This window comes from Haliotis asinina, chromosome 4 (genome assembly GCF_037392515.1).
Source record: "Haliotis asinina isolate JCU_RB_2024 chromosome 4, JCU_Hal_asi_v2, whole genome shotgun sequence".
NCBI classification, from domain to species: Eukaryota; Metazoa; Mollusca; class Gastropoda; order Lepetellida; family Haliotidae; genus Haliotis; species Haliotis asinina.
This window is the reverse complement of record NC_090283.1, coordinates 48058435-48071880: the sequence shown is the minus strand read 5'-3', so window position 1 is coordinate 48071880 and position 13446 is coordinate 48058435. Positions and strand designations below refer to the sequence as shown.

Below are 13446 nucleotides of genomic sequence, written 5' to 3'. Positions count from 1 at the left end.
CCTCATCACAAGGGATGCAAAACGGAGGATCCTCACCTTTTAATAGGTATGAATGAGTATATCTAGTATGGCCAATACGACATCGCCGCATGATTACCTCTTCAAATCTGGACTGACAACCCAAGTGGACATAACAAATATAAGGTTTTATTGCATGTAATTTATTTATACCTACTTGGGTGTCCCACTTCGTCTGCATCAGATCACGGATGTAAGTTCTAATGCTAGATTTATAATCGCTGTATGGAATAAGAAGTGGTGTCACAGATTTGTTGAGTGCTGCCTTGGCAGCAAGATCGGCCATTGCGTTACGGGAAATGCCTACATGGCTTGGTAACCAACAGAAGACGATGTCGTATTGGCCAGTTGCAAGATCATTATACAATTCAATAATTTCTATTAAAAGTGGATGTTTGCAAGAAATATTTTTAATAGCCTGAAGGCAAGAAAGAGAATCGGAATAGATTATATATTGTTTACGTTTCGGGTGTCTTTGAATATATTTGAGAGCTGTTAATATGGCGTTAGCTTCTGCTGTAAAAATAGAACTATTATCTGGTAATCTAGAAGATATTGTTCTGGATCCAATGACAGTGGCACAAGCTACTGCGCCACCATCCTTGGACCCATCTGTAAATAAGGATTTATAATTGCTATATTTATGTTTTAATTGATTATATTCTTGCTTATATTGTAATTCATTAGTTTCTGATTTTTTAAATGATGTTAATGTTAGGTCAACTTGTGGCCTAACCAACTGCCAAGGAGGAGAAGAAAGAAGACGGGAAGGCGATATACTTTCCAGCTCAATACCGGCAGAAGAAAGAAATGGTTTAATTCTGTGCCCAAGAGGTGGAACAAGAGACGACTTTTTGTTATACAAATCCTCATAAAGGGGATTGAACACGCAGTTAGAGGCAGGGTTAGATTTATTAGAATATAATTTAGTAATGTATTGTAAAGACAATTTTATACGACGTTGAGTAAGAGATGGTTCATCGGCCTCAACGTAGAGACTATCAATAGGTGAAGTTCTGAAAGACCCCAGACAAAGTCTTAAGCCTTGATGGTGGACAGAATCAAGAAGTTTAAGGTTGCTGTTGCAGGCTCCACCATATACGATAGAGCATAATCGAGTTTCGAACGTACGAGTGATCGATACAGGTGTAAGAGGGTTGCTTGATCCCCTCCCCATTTTGAGTTGGAAACAACTTTCAACAAGTCAAGAGCCTTCAGGCATTTAGTTTTAAGGGACTTGATATGAGGCAGAAATGTTAAATGGAAGTCAAAGATTAGGCCCAAGAACTTGGCCTCCTTTACAACTTTGATGGGAGTGCCATCTAGAGATAGTTCAGGGTCCTTATGTGGTTTATATTTTCTGCAAAAATGTATACAATTAGTTTTGGATTTAGAAAATTTAAAGCCGTTTTCAAGACACCATTTATTTATTTTGTTTAAGCACAACTGCAGTTGCCGTTCAATAGTATGCATATTTTTACCACGACCAGAAATATTAAAATCATCCACAAATAACGATCCATCAATTGAATCGTTTAAAACCTTGGATAAACTGTTGATCTTAATACTAAATAATGTGACAGACAAAATGCTGCCTTGTGGAACGCCCTGATCCTGATTATAATGATCAGACAGGGTTGAACCTACTCGGATTTGAAATTGCCTGTCTTTTAAAAACTCTGATATAAAAAGAGGCAGACGGCCTCTCAACCCAAAGTCATGTAAATCCTTCAAAATACCACGCTGCCAGGTCGTATCATAAGCTTTTTCGAGATCAAAGAAATTCGATACTGCATGTTGTTTATTGACCATAGCATTTTTGACAAAGGATTCTAAACGTACCAAATGATCAATGGTACTTCGATTTTTTCTGAAACCACATTGAATATTTGTGATCAGGTTATTGGTTTCAAGATACCAAGTTAGTCTATTATTCACCATACGTTCCATGGTTTTACAGACACAGCTAGTTAGAGATATCGGTCTATAATTCGATGGATCTGTATGATCCCTGCCAGGTTTTGGGATTGGGACTACAATGGCATTACGCCAAGAAGGAGGAAATTCCCCCGACGTCCATATTTGATCAAATATATCTAAAAGAGTCATCAAGCATGGTTCCGGTAAGTGTTTCAGAAGCTGGTAATGGATATTATCATCACCAGTTGCAGTGTCATGAGCTTGCTCAAGAGCAGTATGTAGCTCATGTAATGAAAAGACTTCATTGTAGTCTTCACCGTTATTTGATTCGAAATTAAGTTTTGTCTTTTCCTGTTGTTTCTGATATCTCTGAAACTGAGGAACATAATTTGTCGATGATGAATTCTTGGCAAGCGTTTCGCCGATTTTATTTGCAATGTTAGACTTATCAGTAATTAAATTATCACCATCTTTGAGATGGTGCACGGCAGATTTGGAACCTTTGCCTTTAATTCTTTGAACCATATTCCATACTTTGGATATTGGTGTGCGTGAAGTAAGTTTGGAGACATAATTTCTCCAAGATTGTCGTTTGATTTGCTTGAAGGTACGACGCGTCTTTGCATTAAGTATCTTAAATTTATTTAAATTGTGGACAGTTGGATGACGGCGAAAATAATGTTCTGCCTTTTTCCTCGCTTTTCTGGCCTGTCTACAGTCTGCATTGAACCATGGTTTTCGTACATGTGGAGTCGTAGAGGACTTTGGTATACACTCATCAGCTATTCTATTTAAAATATCAGCAAAAGTCTGAATGGGATCAGTTATATCACTGAAATATTCAGGTCGCAGTTTTGATTCACACACAGTTTGATATAAAGACCAGTTAGCCTTCGAAAAGTTCCATCTTGTAAACGATGGAGAATCAGATGGAGTAATTTCTGAGAGGATAGTTGGGAAGTGGTCACTTCCACAAAGGTCATTATGAACAGTCCAATCAAATACATTGAGGAGGTTAGAATCTGCAAGAGACAGATCTAGAGAGGAATAGACAACAAAAGCCATTCATCACATACCAGATACTACATTCATTTAGAAAAGAAAAAAAGAAAAGGAAAATTGAACTAACATATTTATTCATTTCCATTTCAAGATAAGAAGCGAAGTAAGATCCAATACTTCGGTCTGAAGGTAACACAGAATGAAGAGGTCGAGAATGTTGCAGTATTGGGAACAGGTGTGAGTGAGTATGGTTTCATGCCGCTTTTAGCAATATTGCAGCAATATTACGGCGGGGCATACCAGAAATGGGATTCACACATTGTACCCATGTGGGGAATCAAACTCGGGCCTTCAGAGTGACGACTGGACTCTTTAACCACAAGGCTACCCCAATGCCCATGTGAACAGGAGTGCAACAAAATGTACTTTTACTCTTTGAAAACTGACAACGCAGAATTAAAACACAATCACCTCTAATTTTATAACTGACACTACTAATAATCTCCAACTTACCGACACACGTCCTACAATACAAAATAGAACTAAAACGTACACACGTTTTATATACTTTCTGGGACATTCGGCAGTTCAGGTTGATGACTGATTTTATGTATGTTAGTAGTGTGACGTAACGTACCAGGGGCTCGATTTTCGAAGCTCTCTTAACGCTATGAGAATCGTAAGTGACATACATTAACACTGACTGAAGACTATCTTAACGTTAAAAAGGGTTCGAAAATCTAGGCCGTTTTTCCCCTTTGTATTATTGCTGGACGAACAAGGTCTACTGTGGAAACCTGAACATGAGGGACGGGTGAAGGAGAGTTTTATACAGACAACTGCCCATAAATCGCTCATTATATTATATCAGAGAGTGAAACAGTGCGCGCTTTAAATCTATATACATATTTATGAAACTCTCCTCTGTATGATAGGGGGTAACATTCTGTTCAAAAATAATTTATTATAAGCTTGACCTATAGTATTGACCTAATAAAATCACTTTTAATCATAATGATATTAACAAAATCAAAGTGAACAATACAGTGAACAGAAGTTTAAAATCCTATTGTCCGTCAGTTGCTAATGCCGCCATGGGAAATAAACATCCTGCTTAGTTCAAGGCCAGAGGAAAATGTGCAGTGCCAATATGCAGAAACACACGGCTCAGATCGGTAATGTTCAGTCCAGGTAACTGTTTTCTGAGTTAAATATTCATGTAAAATCGCGTGTCATGCACTGCGCACTAATATCTCCCGTTGAAAGCAGATACTGTGAGTGATATTCAAATACTTATTGAATGAAATTCATGGGATCCATATAAATGAAGCAGATACGACACAGTACATGATAATAATGAAACATCGCATACTGATTTGTTTGTTGTTTGTTGTTGTTAACGCACACTGAACAATTTCAAGCTATATCCGGTCTATTTATATCTGAATCTCGACAAATGAATCCAGTGATTGACATCATGAGCACCGATCTACCAAAATGGGATACAATCATACGTTTCAAGCAATCCGCCATATCCGGTTTATCGTCTCTTTGGACAGGCAACCGGAGAGCAATACTAACCCGAATTTTCAATGATCAACAAAGTATTAAGACCCGCCCCAATATTCACTAGTTAAGTATTATGTGGATCATAATACAGACTAATAGATACTAAGATTACTGAAAATTGAGGTGGTGTTGAGTACATAAAGAACTATATATAGTCTACTCAATTTCCTCGTAGACAGGTTCAGTATGAAGTTTTTCGTTCTGTAACTCGCTGCTATCTGTGGGCCGCTCGGGATGAAGATAGGCCGCTTCATGGATGCCTAGGTCCTTGTGCGAGCGAACACTTGATATGTCACTGGCGTGAATGATGAGGACTTTACTTCCCGTTGTCTTGTGACTTTCGGTGAGATGTGGCACAGAAGTGTTGTTTGACTGTTGGCATTTACATTTGTGATCTGGAAATATAACACTAAATTCCGTTACAGACCATTGATGTTTCCTTGTACAGATGTCTGATGACGAGACGTCTTAAAACCGACATTTCAGTAAATTTGATATAGTAAGACCAGAAATTGTTGAGAACATGTTCAGCTGGACTTCTAGTATAAACAGCCTTGACCAGCTATCAAGTGCTTAGTTTCATTCAGGACAGACAACTCCGTTAATCCTTTTTCATTAGTTTGTGAAGAGTTATCCCCTTTGTTTACTTGCTAATAGACGACATTCTCAGTGATTCTCGGAATGGGACAGAATGGACCTCGACTTCCTAACTTCAGCAGCATGTTCTGCTGCTTTGATGCCTGCATCGGTGCCCATGGTGACTTGACAAAATACTAACTGTTTGCCTGCCTTTGTATCTGGAGTTATGTTCTGCTAATATTCACACTAAATACGCGAAGAATGAGTGACAAAATAAATAAATAATTACAACCTGTACATTCTCCATAATTTCAGGTCATACCATAGGTAAGTTCTGTTATTATATTTACTGTAAAGTAATATTACGTTCTACTTAAGTTTCATATACGATATAACATTAAATTGTTCCAGTTATGGAACACAATGGAACAAAATGAGGATCGCTTTCCACACAATTACCATTGTTTTTTGTATGTTGTCTAACGCCGCGTTCAGCAATATTCCAGCTATATGACAACACAAAAGCCAGGCTGGACCAGACAGTCCAGTTAATTGCATCACAGGCAACGGGAAGACATGTATCAAGCCAGCGAGCTTGACCACTCAAATCAGTGTAATCGTCTTTTGTACGACCAACCCGGGTTACCTCAAAACCCTGATCTTCACGAATGACAAACTTACCTGTTAAAAAGAGATGAAGCATAGTGAAAACCAGGATAACAGCAAACACCGACACAAGAACATATAGCACCGTCAGTCCAGTTCCTTGTCCGTCTGTTAAATGCAACACATAATGTAAGGTTTCATTGTAACACCATGTATTTGTCTCCAGAAGAAGTGAATTAAACATAAAGCGACAAAACGTTAGGTATAACAACCCTGACGTGCCATTCTGTAACTTACCTGACTGTGGGATGGTTGGTGAGGAAGTCAGGGCTTTGTTTGTGACTGTGACCTCTGTTGCGGCATTCTGTAACTTACCTGACTGTGGGATGGTTGGTGAGGAAGTCAGGGCTTTGTTTGTGACTGTGACCTCTGTTGCGCCATTCTGTAACTTACCTGACTGTGGGATGGTTGGTGAGGAAGTCAGGGCTTTGTTTGTGACTGTGACCTCTGTTGTCGGTTCTTTTGAGATGTCTTGAAAGAAATGCTGACTTTGAATACACGAACATAATGAATAAAAGGGACAAAACCCTTTGGACATCCGCAGGAATTGCTCTATGGATACAAATGAACATTTCTTGTTTACGATGTTTACAGCTTTAAACTCATCTGGACATGAGGTCATTCAGTACCTGTCACTCTGTAGTTACATGGTAACATACCTTTTATAGCCTAACTGAAACTTAGCATGGGGCAGCCACTGACCTAGTTTAAAAGGAAGTGAATGTGTCCTGGCATTTGGTCTCCAGTCATCCCATACTGACAAACCTCGGCACTATAACTACGATTAATGTGAAATGAAATGGGCATCGAGGTGTCCAGAGACGACTGGGACAATATTGTATGTACATATGCATAACTGATTACAACACAATCGTTGTGAAGGGTAAACATATGTCTATATTAGTTATAATACAATAATTGCACATTGGACAAACTCACCCCTCGAAGGATACATGACTGTATACTTTAGCTGAAAGAGCTTGCATTTCAGATGCAAACGGGATCTTGGTAATTACCCATAGGTAACAAAGTAGTGTTTTTAAGTTATTGTAAAATGTAAGATTATACTGTAGTTATGAAATGTAGCCATGAACGGAAAAAATAATATATATCAAACTTCAACTTCTAATCAATATACTATACACATTCAACGGCTGGTATTTTAATTTGGATCTTACCTGAAAATGACGTTGTGACGTTTGGATACATTTTTTCGAGCGGCAAATTATCTACAAATAAAAGGAGAGAAAACAAGTACATACCTTGATTGATCTGTTAATTGCACTTCAAGTCATTATCATTCAGGAGCGTTGTTTGAGCAAATTTCAGCTGAGATATTGTTAAAACTAAATTAAGTCAGAAGTTACTTGCCTCGCACGTAAAATTATTGACAATAGCACTGGTGATGATGAGGAGGAGGGTGATGATGAGGAGGATGAGGATGAGGAGGAAGATGGCGATGATATGATGATGAGGAGGAGGATGGCGATGGCGATGACGATGATGATGATGATGATGATGATGATGATGATGATGATATGGTATTTAAATGTCCAGTTAATTCATACCTTTAAAACTTATGAATCATTTCAGGCCGGAGAGGTAGCCTAGAGGTTAAAGAGTCGCGCCAAAGGCCCGTGTTCGACTCCCCTCATGGGTACAATGTATGAAACCCAATTCAGGTTTCCCCCGCCGAGATATCGCAGGAATGTTGCAAAAATCGGCGTAAAACTCACTGTAACTCTCACCTTCAACGGGAGAATGATACAGATTTATTTGAATTTCGTTCTTCAGTTCTCCACTACGGCATTCAACAGAACCCCCGTTGTCTTTTCTCGTGACAGTATACACTGTAGAGCTCGAACACAAATGGTCACATTCAGATTCATTGTATGTGCAATAAGTCAATACAGTGTGCTTCTTCTGATTTGGCAAAACCCACGACCAATCGGCCACATCGGAGTTCTTCAATACCGAGCAGGTAATGTTGACCACTTCGCCTTCAGTGTAAGCTTGTCTGTCCGGTGTCATTGAAAGGGAAACAGAGCTCGGACCTCCTGTATGAAACGGGAAGTATCACTTTCAGTGACATTGTGTTGGTCAGTGAGGAAACAAAACAAATATAACAAAACCACGAGAATAGAAATACTATGGAACATGTTAAATTGTATAATGTTTTCATTCATTCTTTGTGAAACATAATGTAGATACTTGTCATTATATCTGTCACTATAACTCAAAGGGTACCATCAGAGAAGATCTTGGTTAGAGATGATCTTCAGCAACCCATGTCGTATAACTAGACTAACGGGGTATTGTGTTCACGCTCACTGATTTGGTTGTCATGGTGACTGATTTGTGTTGTTTTAAGCCGCACCCATCAATATCACAGCTACATGACTTCGGTTAGTCGCCTCTTACGGCAGGCTCAGCTTTCTTTGTGGCATCTACCATCCAGGTCTTCACGGGTCTCGCCTGTAAATCCAGACAATCCAGTGATCAACATCATGATCACCGCTGTACGCATTGAGATATGACAACGTGTGTCAACCAAGTCAGCAAGCCTGACCATCCGATTCCGTTAGTCTACGACAATAATGAGCTGCTGAAGATCCATTCTCACCCGGATCCGTACGGTCGACATACTAACTGAGTGTTATATTGTTGTTTACATTTTGCGCGTTAAATTCACAGGAACACGAGTCCTCGTAGCTGAATCTTGTAGCTGTTTCTAAAGTAACTTCGAATTTGGCCTATTCATGTTGACGAGTCATCGATTTCACATAACCTTTCGTCCTTAGTAATTGTCCCTAGTGTATCGGTAAGATTGATAAAAAAAATGTTATAACTTTGTTGCAGATAAACGTTTCGTTCACTCTGTAGTACATATGAATGTAAATATACAGAAATCATATTCATGATAGGAGTACAGTCAGAGACTGTATGTGCCTTATTTATCAACTGTTTTAGATTCCATGCCGAGAAAGCGCTCATATACACAAAAATACCCTCAACCAACCACGGCTGTCAACACTTTGACTTGAGGTTGCGACAGATTTCCATATTTGGGAAGCACGTACAAAATGGGCAGAGCATTCCTGGTTCCGATCAGGAGCATTATGTCGTCAATATGGTCCCGAGAATTAGTACACATTTCCAGGAGTTCGTGGACCTTGACGTCGCACCCATTCTTTATTCGTGCTTCCTCTTTTCACGCGTATTATCAGAACACGTCCAATGACCACTACATTGGAAACATTATCAAAAATGTTGGGGTGACAAACCTCTGACTCGCAAACGACATATGGCTGGTCCAATCTCCATGCTCTTATACAAACGTCGAATTGCCATGCTACAGAAGTACTCTCCCTTGTCAATACACGTGACTTTGTCCAGTGATAGTTCGAGAAACGCAGTAGAAAACGGTCCTGTAGACAGCGAACCAGTAGCATGGTATTTCGGTTCTGCCATCTCAATGCTTCCGTCCTGGAATAGCACAGCCAAGGGAATCCCTCCTTTCTTAAGTATTATCGAGTACACCGTGCCCGTCTTCAAGAAGTCAAGGTTAATCGAATTTTCACGTGTCGTGAAATGTCAAGTTGAACTACCTTCGGCTGGATATCAAAGGAGATCTGGCAACCTGCATATGAACAGAATAGAAATAAGCAAGCAGAACGTATTGGAATGAGTGAGTGAGTGTGTTCTACGCCGCATTCAGCAATATTCCAGCTACATGGCAGCGGTCTGAAAATAGTCTAGTCTGGACCAGACAATCCAGTGATTAGCAGCATTCATTGGGATACGTTGACATGTGTCTGCCAGTTCAGCAAGCTTGAATTACAAGAGGCACTTGTACAGATATCGCCGTGACAGACTGAGATCATATTCATCAATGAAAGCAGCTGAGATATACTGACGGTAGCTTCCGCTTGGAAATATGTATAAAGTGCACACGTGAATATTATAAACATTGGTAAATAAGTTTATCCATCAATCTAAATTTCCAGAAAAAAACTACCAGACCACCCAGTGACTAGGATGTAGAGTATTACTCGAAACAATCCATCCATTCTGTTGAATGAAAAGGGAGATGCACACTGTCCGCTGGTTGTACAAACTCCGCTCGAAAAGGAAGGTTTCGTATTTGCTGAGGGATGCTGGCACACGACCAGGACACATAGCCGGAAATAATCTGCTACAGTGACAAAAATAGATCCATTGGGCGAATACTATCCACGGGGGTTAAACAACAACTGATAGTTTACATGCAGTAGAAACACTTTATTCGGGTGGCTTGTGTGACTGTAGACAAATGTCCAACTATGGTCTGTTTGTAGTGAAAACATACCGATGAATTTCACTTTCAACAAAAAGGTAAATGAAATAAAGTAAAATTAACATTGCGAAACCTTATGATTTTACATTGCCAACTGTACATTTAAATCTCTGAATTTTATTCATATAAGGATAAACGTTGTTTGACAAACGATGCTGGTTTCAAATCGTAGTTACTGATTTGTATTGCAAAGAAGCTGCTACAAGAAGGCGTGTGTCAGCTGAGTCTGATATGAAAATCGAGTCTAACCTGTGGTGTTGATGTTAATGTCGATAGGATTTGACTGAAGGTGCCCAGTGTAATTCAAACATGAAAATCGTCCCATCTTCAATTTCCGTCTGAAAACTGAAAGTTAATTGTTCCGTTGTTTTTCATATGTAACGGTGTTGAATGGTTAAAACTCGTCACGCTGAAGACCCGGGTTCCATTCCATTCCGTGGGTACAATGTATGAAAACATATTTCTGGTGTTCCTCTCCGTGATATTGCTGGAATATTGCTGAAAGTGGCGTAAAACCGTACTATCTCGCTCACTGTTCCTTACAGTAAACAACTCCGATCAATAGGTATGCTTTATAGACAGTTTTGGTCGTTGTGTATTTGGTCCAGCGATCATATGTAACGTGGGTATGAGTGCCCCAAAACACGTTAGCACACAATGTCATTTTGTTTACACGAGTGCCCTCGTGCCATTTCAGTGCCCTCGTTACATTCTTGTTCATGAAGCACATCGGGATAAGCAATGTATGTATGTATGTATGTATGTATGCATGTATGTATGTATGCATGCATGCATGCATGCATGCATGTATGTATCCACCATGGGTTTGACCGCCCTCTCTGTCGGGGTAGTCCGATTCAGGATGACCATGGCAACAACTGATGCTATATTCTTTTACCGAATAGTGAGTAAGCGAGATTAGTTTCACGCAATATTTCTGCAATATCATGGCTGGTAGCACCAGAACAAGGCTTCACACATTGTGCCCATTTGGAGAATCGAACCCGTGTCTTAGACCACTAGGCTACCTCTTAATGAAGAGGCACCCGTGGCGAGCCACCTCCTCGTGGTGGGTGCTTGGTAACGCCAAGAGCTCGCCGACACCCCCGTAGTGGACCCGGGGGGATATTTGGTCCACCAACCCGTTTACCGTGGGTTGCGGCCCTGTGTCGAAGGAGGAAGGGATCCTGGTGGTTGAGAGCATGGGAGCAGGACCATTGTTCCTATTGCTCAACACACCACTTTGGCCCTGACTTCACCTAGACGGGTGGTTGAATGGGCCCGGTTCAACCAATCGGCTGGTCATGCTAAGCCCTGTACATGTAAGTGTTGTTTCAGAAATTTGAGAAAGTATTTAATTTTTTGTCTAGGGTTCATAATGATTCATTTGTATTGCGATTCTACAATTCTAGTTTCGTAACTTGCCTAGAGTCCTATGTCCAGAAGGTAGTGGCTCATGGGCCAATCAAGTGGAATAATTACTTTTGTATTATTCTGCATGAGTATATCATCCGGGTATCCTTGGTGCTGCAGGATGAAGGACCAAGGTGTGTTACTTGTCAAACGTTTCACTACCCGAAGAAAGAACCAGATCCAACAAACCAACACCTATTTATTTTCATTTTCTACTCCAACGCCTCCAAAATCAATAAATGCCGGTTACTGTCACATCAAAGTGGAAACTTTTATTCCTAATCCACTCAGATGTTTCAAGTGTCAAAAGCATGGTCATGGTGTAAATTCCTGCACATTGTCTGTTGTGTGTTTTCTCACTGCGGTGAGAAGACCCACACAACAGAAGATTGTGACAGTAATTACAAGAAATGCACCAATTGTTCAGGAGACCATCCGTCTTTCTCAAAAGAGTGTCCAATTTGGAAGTACCAAATGGAAATAAACAAAATAAAATTTATTCAAAATATCAGCTTTGCTGAAGCCAAACAACTTGTTCAAAGATGTGACCCACAAGAAATATATGCTTCTAAAACAAAAACATCATCTGAACCATACTCTAAGGCTTCGAAATCTTCTTCAGCTGCACAAACAAACTTGACTTGGGTGCACACCGATTCCCCAGAGGTTTTTTTCACCCGTTTTTTTCCACTCAGACCACTGACCTACTTCCTCGCATGTCGCAAAGTCAATCAGGGCCAGCTTCGGATCATGATTCATCTTCACAGCCACCTGCATGGTCTCAGTCTTTGTCAAATGTCTAACAAATTCCTAACGGAAAAACTAAACATATGCCTGATTCTTCAAAAAAGCAAAGTGGCAGAGCCCCAAAAGGGTCTGAAAACAGAATTAAGCTTTATAACAAATATGGATCACTTGAGGACATGGACGTGTCCGAAAACGTCCAATCAAGGGTGCACAGCTTGTCGCCATAAAAAAAAGTGCGGGATAGATCCCCAATCAACCCGCCCAAACTATAACCCATTTCCAAAAATATTGTACAGTGGAACTGTAGGGGCCTAAGGTCCAATTTCAACGAGTTACAGCTACTTGTCCAGGATTTTGCACCATCGACCTTCTGTCTCCAGGAAACCTATCTGAAGCAGACAGACACTTTTGATTTACATCAGTTCATTGCATATGATTGTTTTTTCACATCCAGATGATAGGGCCACTGGAGGGTCTTCAGTTCTTGTATTATCCATAGTCCTGTAACACTCACAACTAGTCTCCAAGCCGTTGCAGTGACACTAACTCTTCAAGTTACCTTTACACTATGCACTTTATATATTTCACCTTCTTCAGCACTCCAGCAGTCTGATCTTCAAGCTTTCTATGACCAACTTCCTAAACCTTGTATTATAATGGGTGACCTCAATGGTCATAACCCGATTTGGGGTGGTACAAATACAAACTCTAAAGGTAAAATACTGGAAGATTTTATAGTCAATAATGACTTGTGTATATACAATGATAATTCAAGCACTTATCTGCACCCTGCACTGGCACCTACTCTTCTCTGGATCTGTCTCTTGCAGAGTCTTCTCTACTAAATGAATTTGAGTGGTCAGTCTACTGTGGAAGTGACCACTTTCCCACTATCTTATCAGCAATTAATCCATCTGATTCTCCATCTTATACAAGATGGAATTTTTCCAAGGCAGACTGGTCGTTATTTAACACGTTATGCACATCTAAACTTCGGCCGAAGTGTTTCCGTGATGTAACTGATCCTGTTCGGCTTTTTTTCTGACACTTTAAATGAAGTAGCTGATGAGTGTATACCAAGGTCCTCTACTGCTCCACATGTACGGAAACGATAGTTCAATTCCGATTGTACGCAAGCCAGAAAAGCGAGGAAAAAGGCAGAAAATTATTTCCGCCATCATCCAACTGTCCACAAC

The 13446-nt window shown here is 40.1% G+C and overlaps 1 protein-coding gene across 1 annotated transcript; it reads right to left on the bottom strand.

Moving 5' to 3' along the window:
- Positions 1–3057: 3057 nt before the first annotated feature.
- LOC137282542 (uncharacterized) lies at positions 3058–9875 on the bottom strand. The gene is made up of 7 exons (XM_067814304.1): positions 9773–9875; positions 9039–9394; positions 7503–7811; positions 6933–6983; positions 6148–6225; positions 5770–5862; positions 3058–4904 (listed from the first exon to the last, which is right to left on the bottom strand). Exons 2-7 carry the CDS (start codon positions 9223–9225, stop codon positions 4666–4668), a joined length of 957 nt encoding a protein of 318 aa, XP_067670405.1. The 5' UTR covers positions 9226–9394; positions 9773–9875; the 3' UTR covers positions 3058–4665.
- Positions 9876–13446: the final 3571 nt, after the last annotated feature.

Bases quoted from the DNA above. Each gene is read 5' to 3' on its own strand.
- LOC137282542 (XM_067814304.1), bottom strand. From the start codon at position 9,225: ATGGCAGAACCGAAATACCATGCTACTGGTTCGCTGTCTACAGGACCG. The intron at 6,226-6,932 runs GTAAGATCCAAA...ATTTCTTTCAAG, and splicing joins CGTCACAACGTCATTTTCAG to ACATCTCAAAAGAACCGACA. The intron at 5,863-6,147 runs GTAAGTTACAGA...TGCATTTAACAG, and splicing joins ACCAACCATCCCACAGTCAG to ACGGACAAGGAACTGGACTG.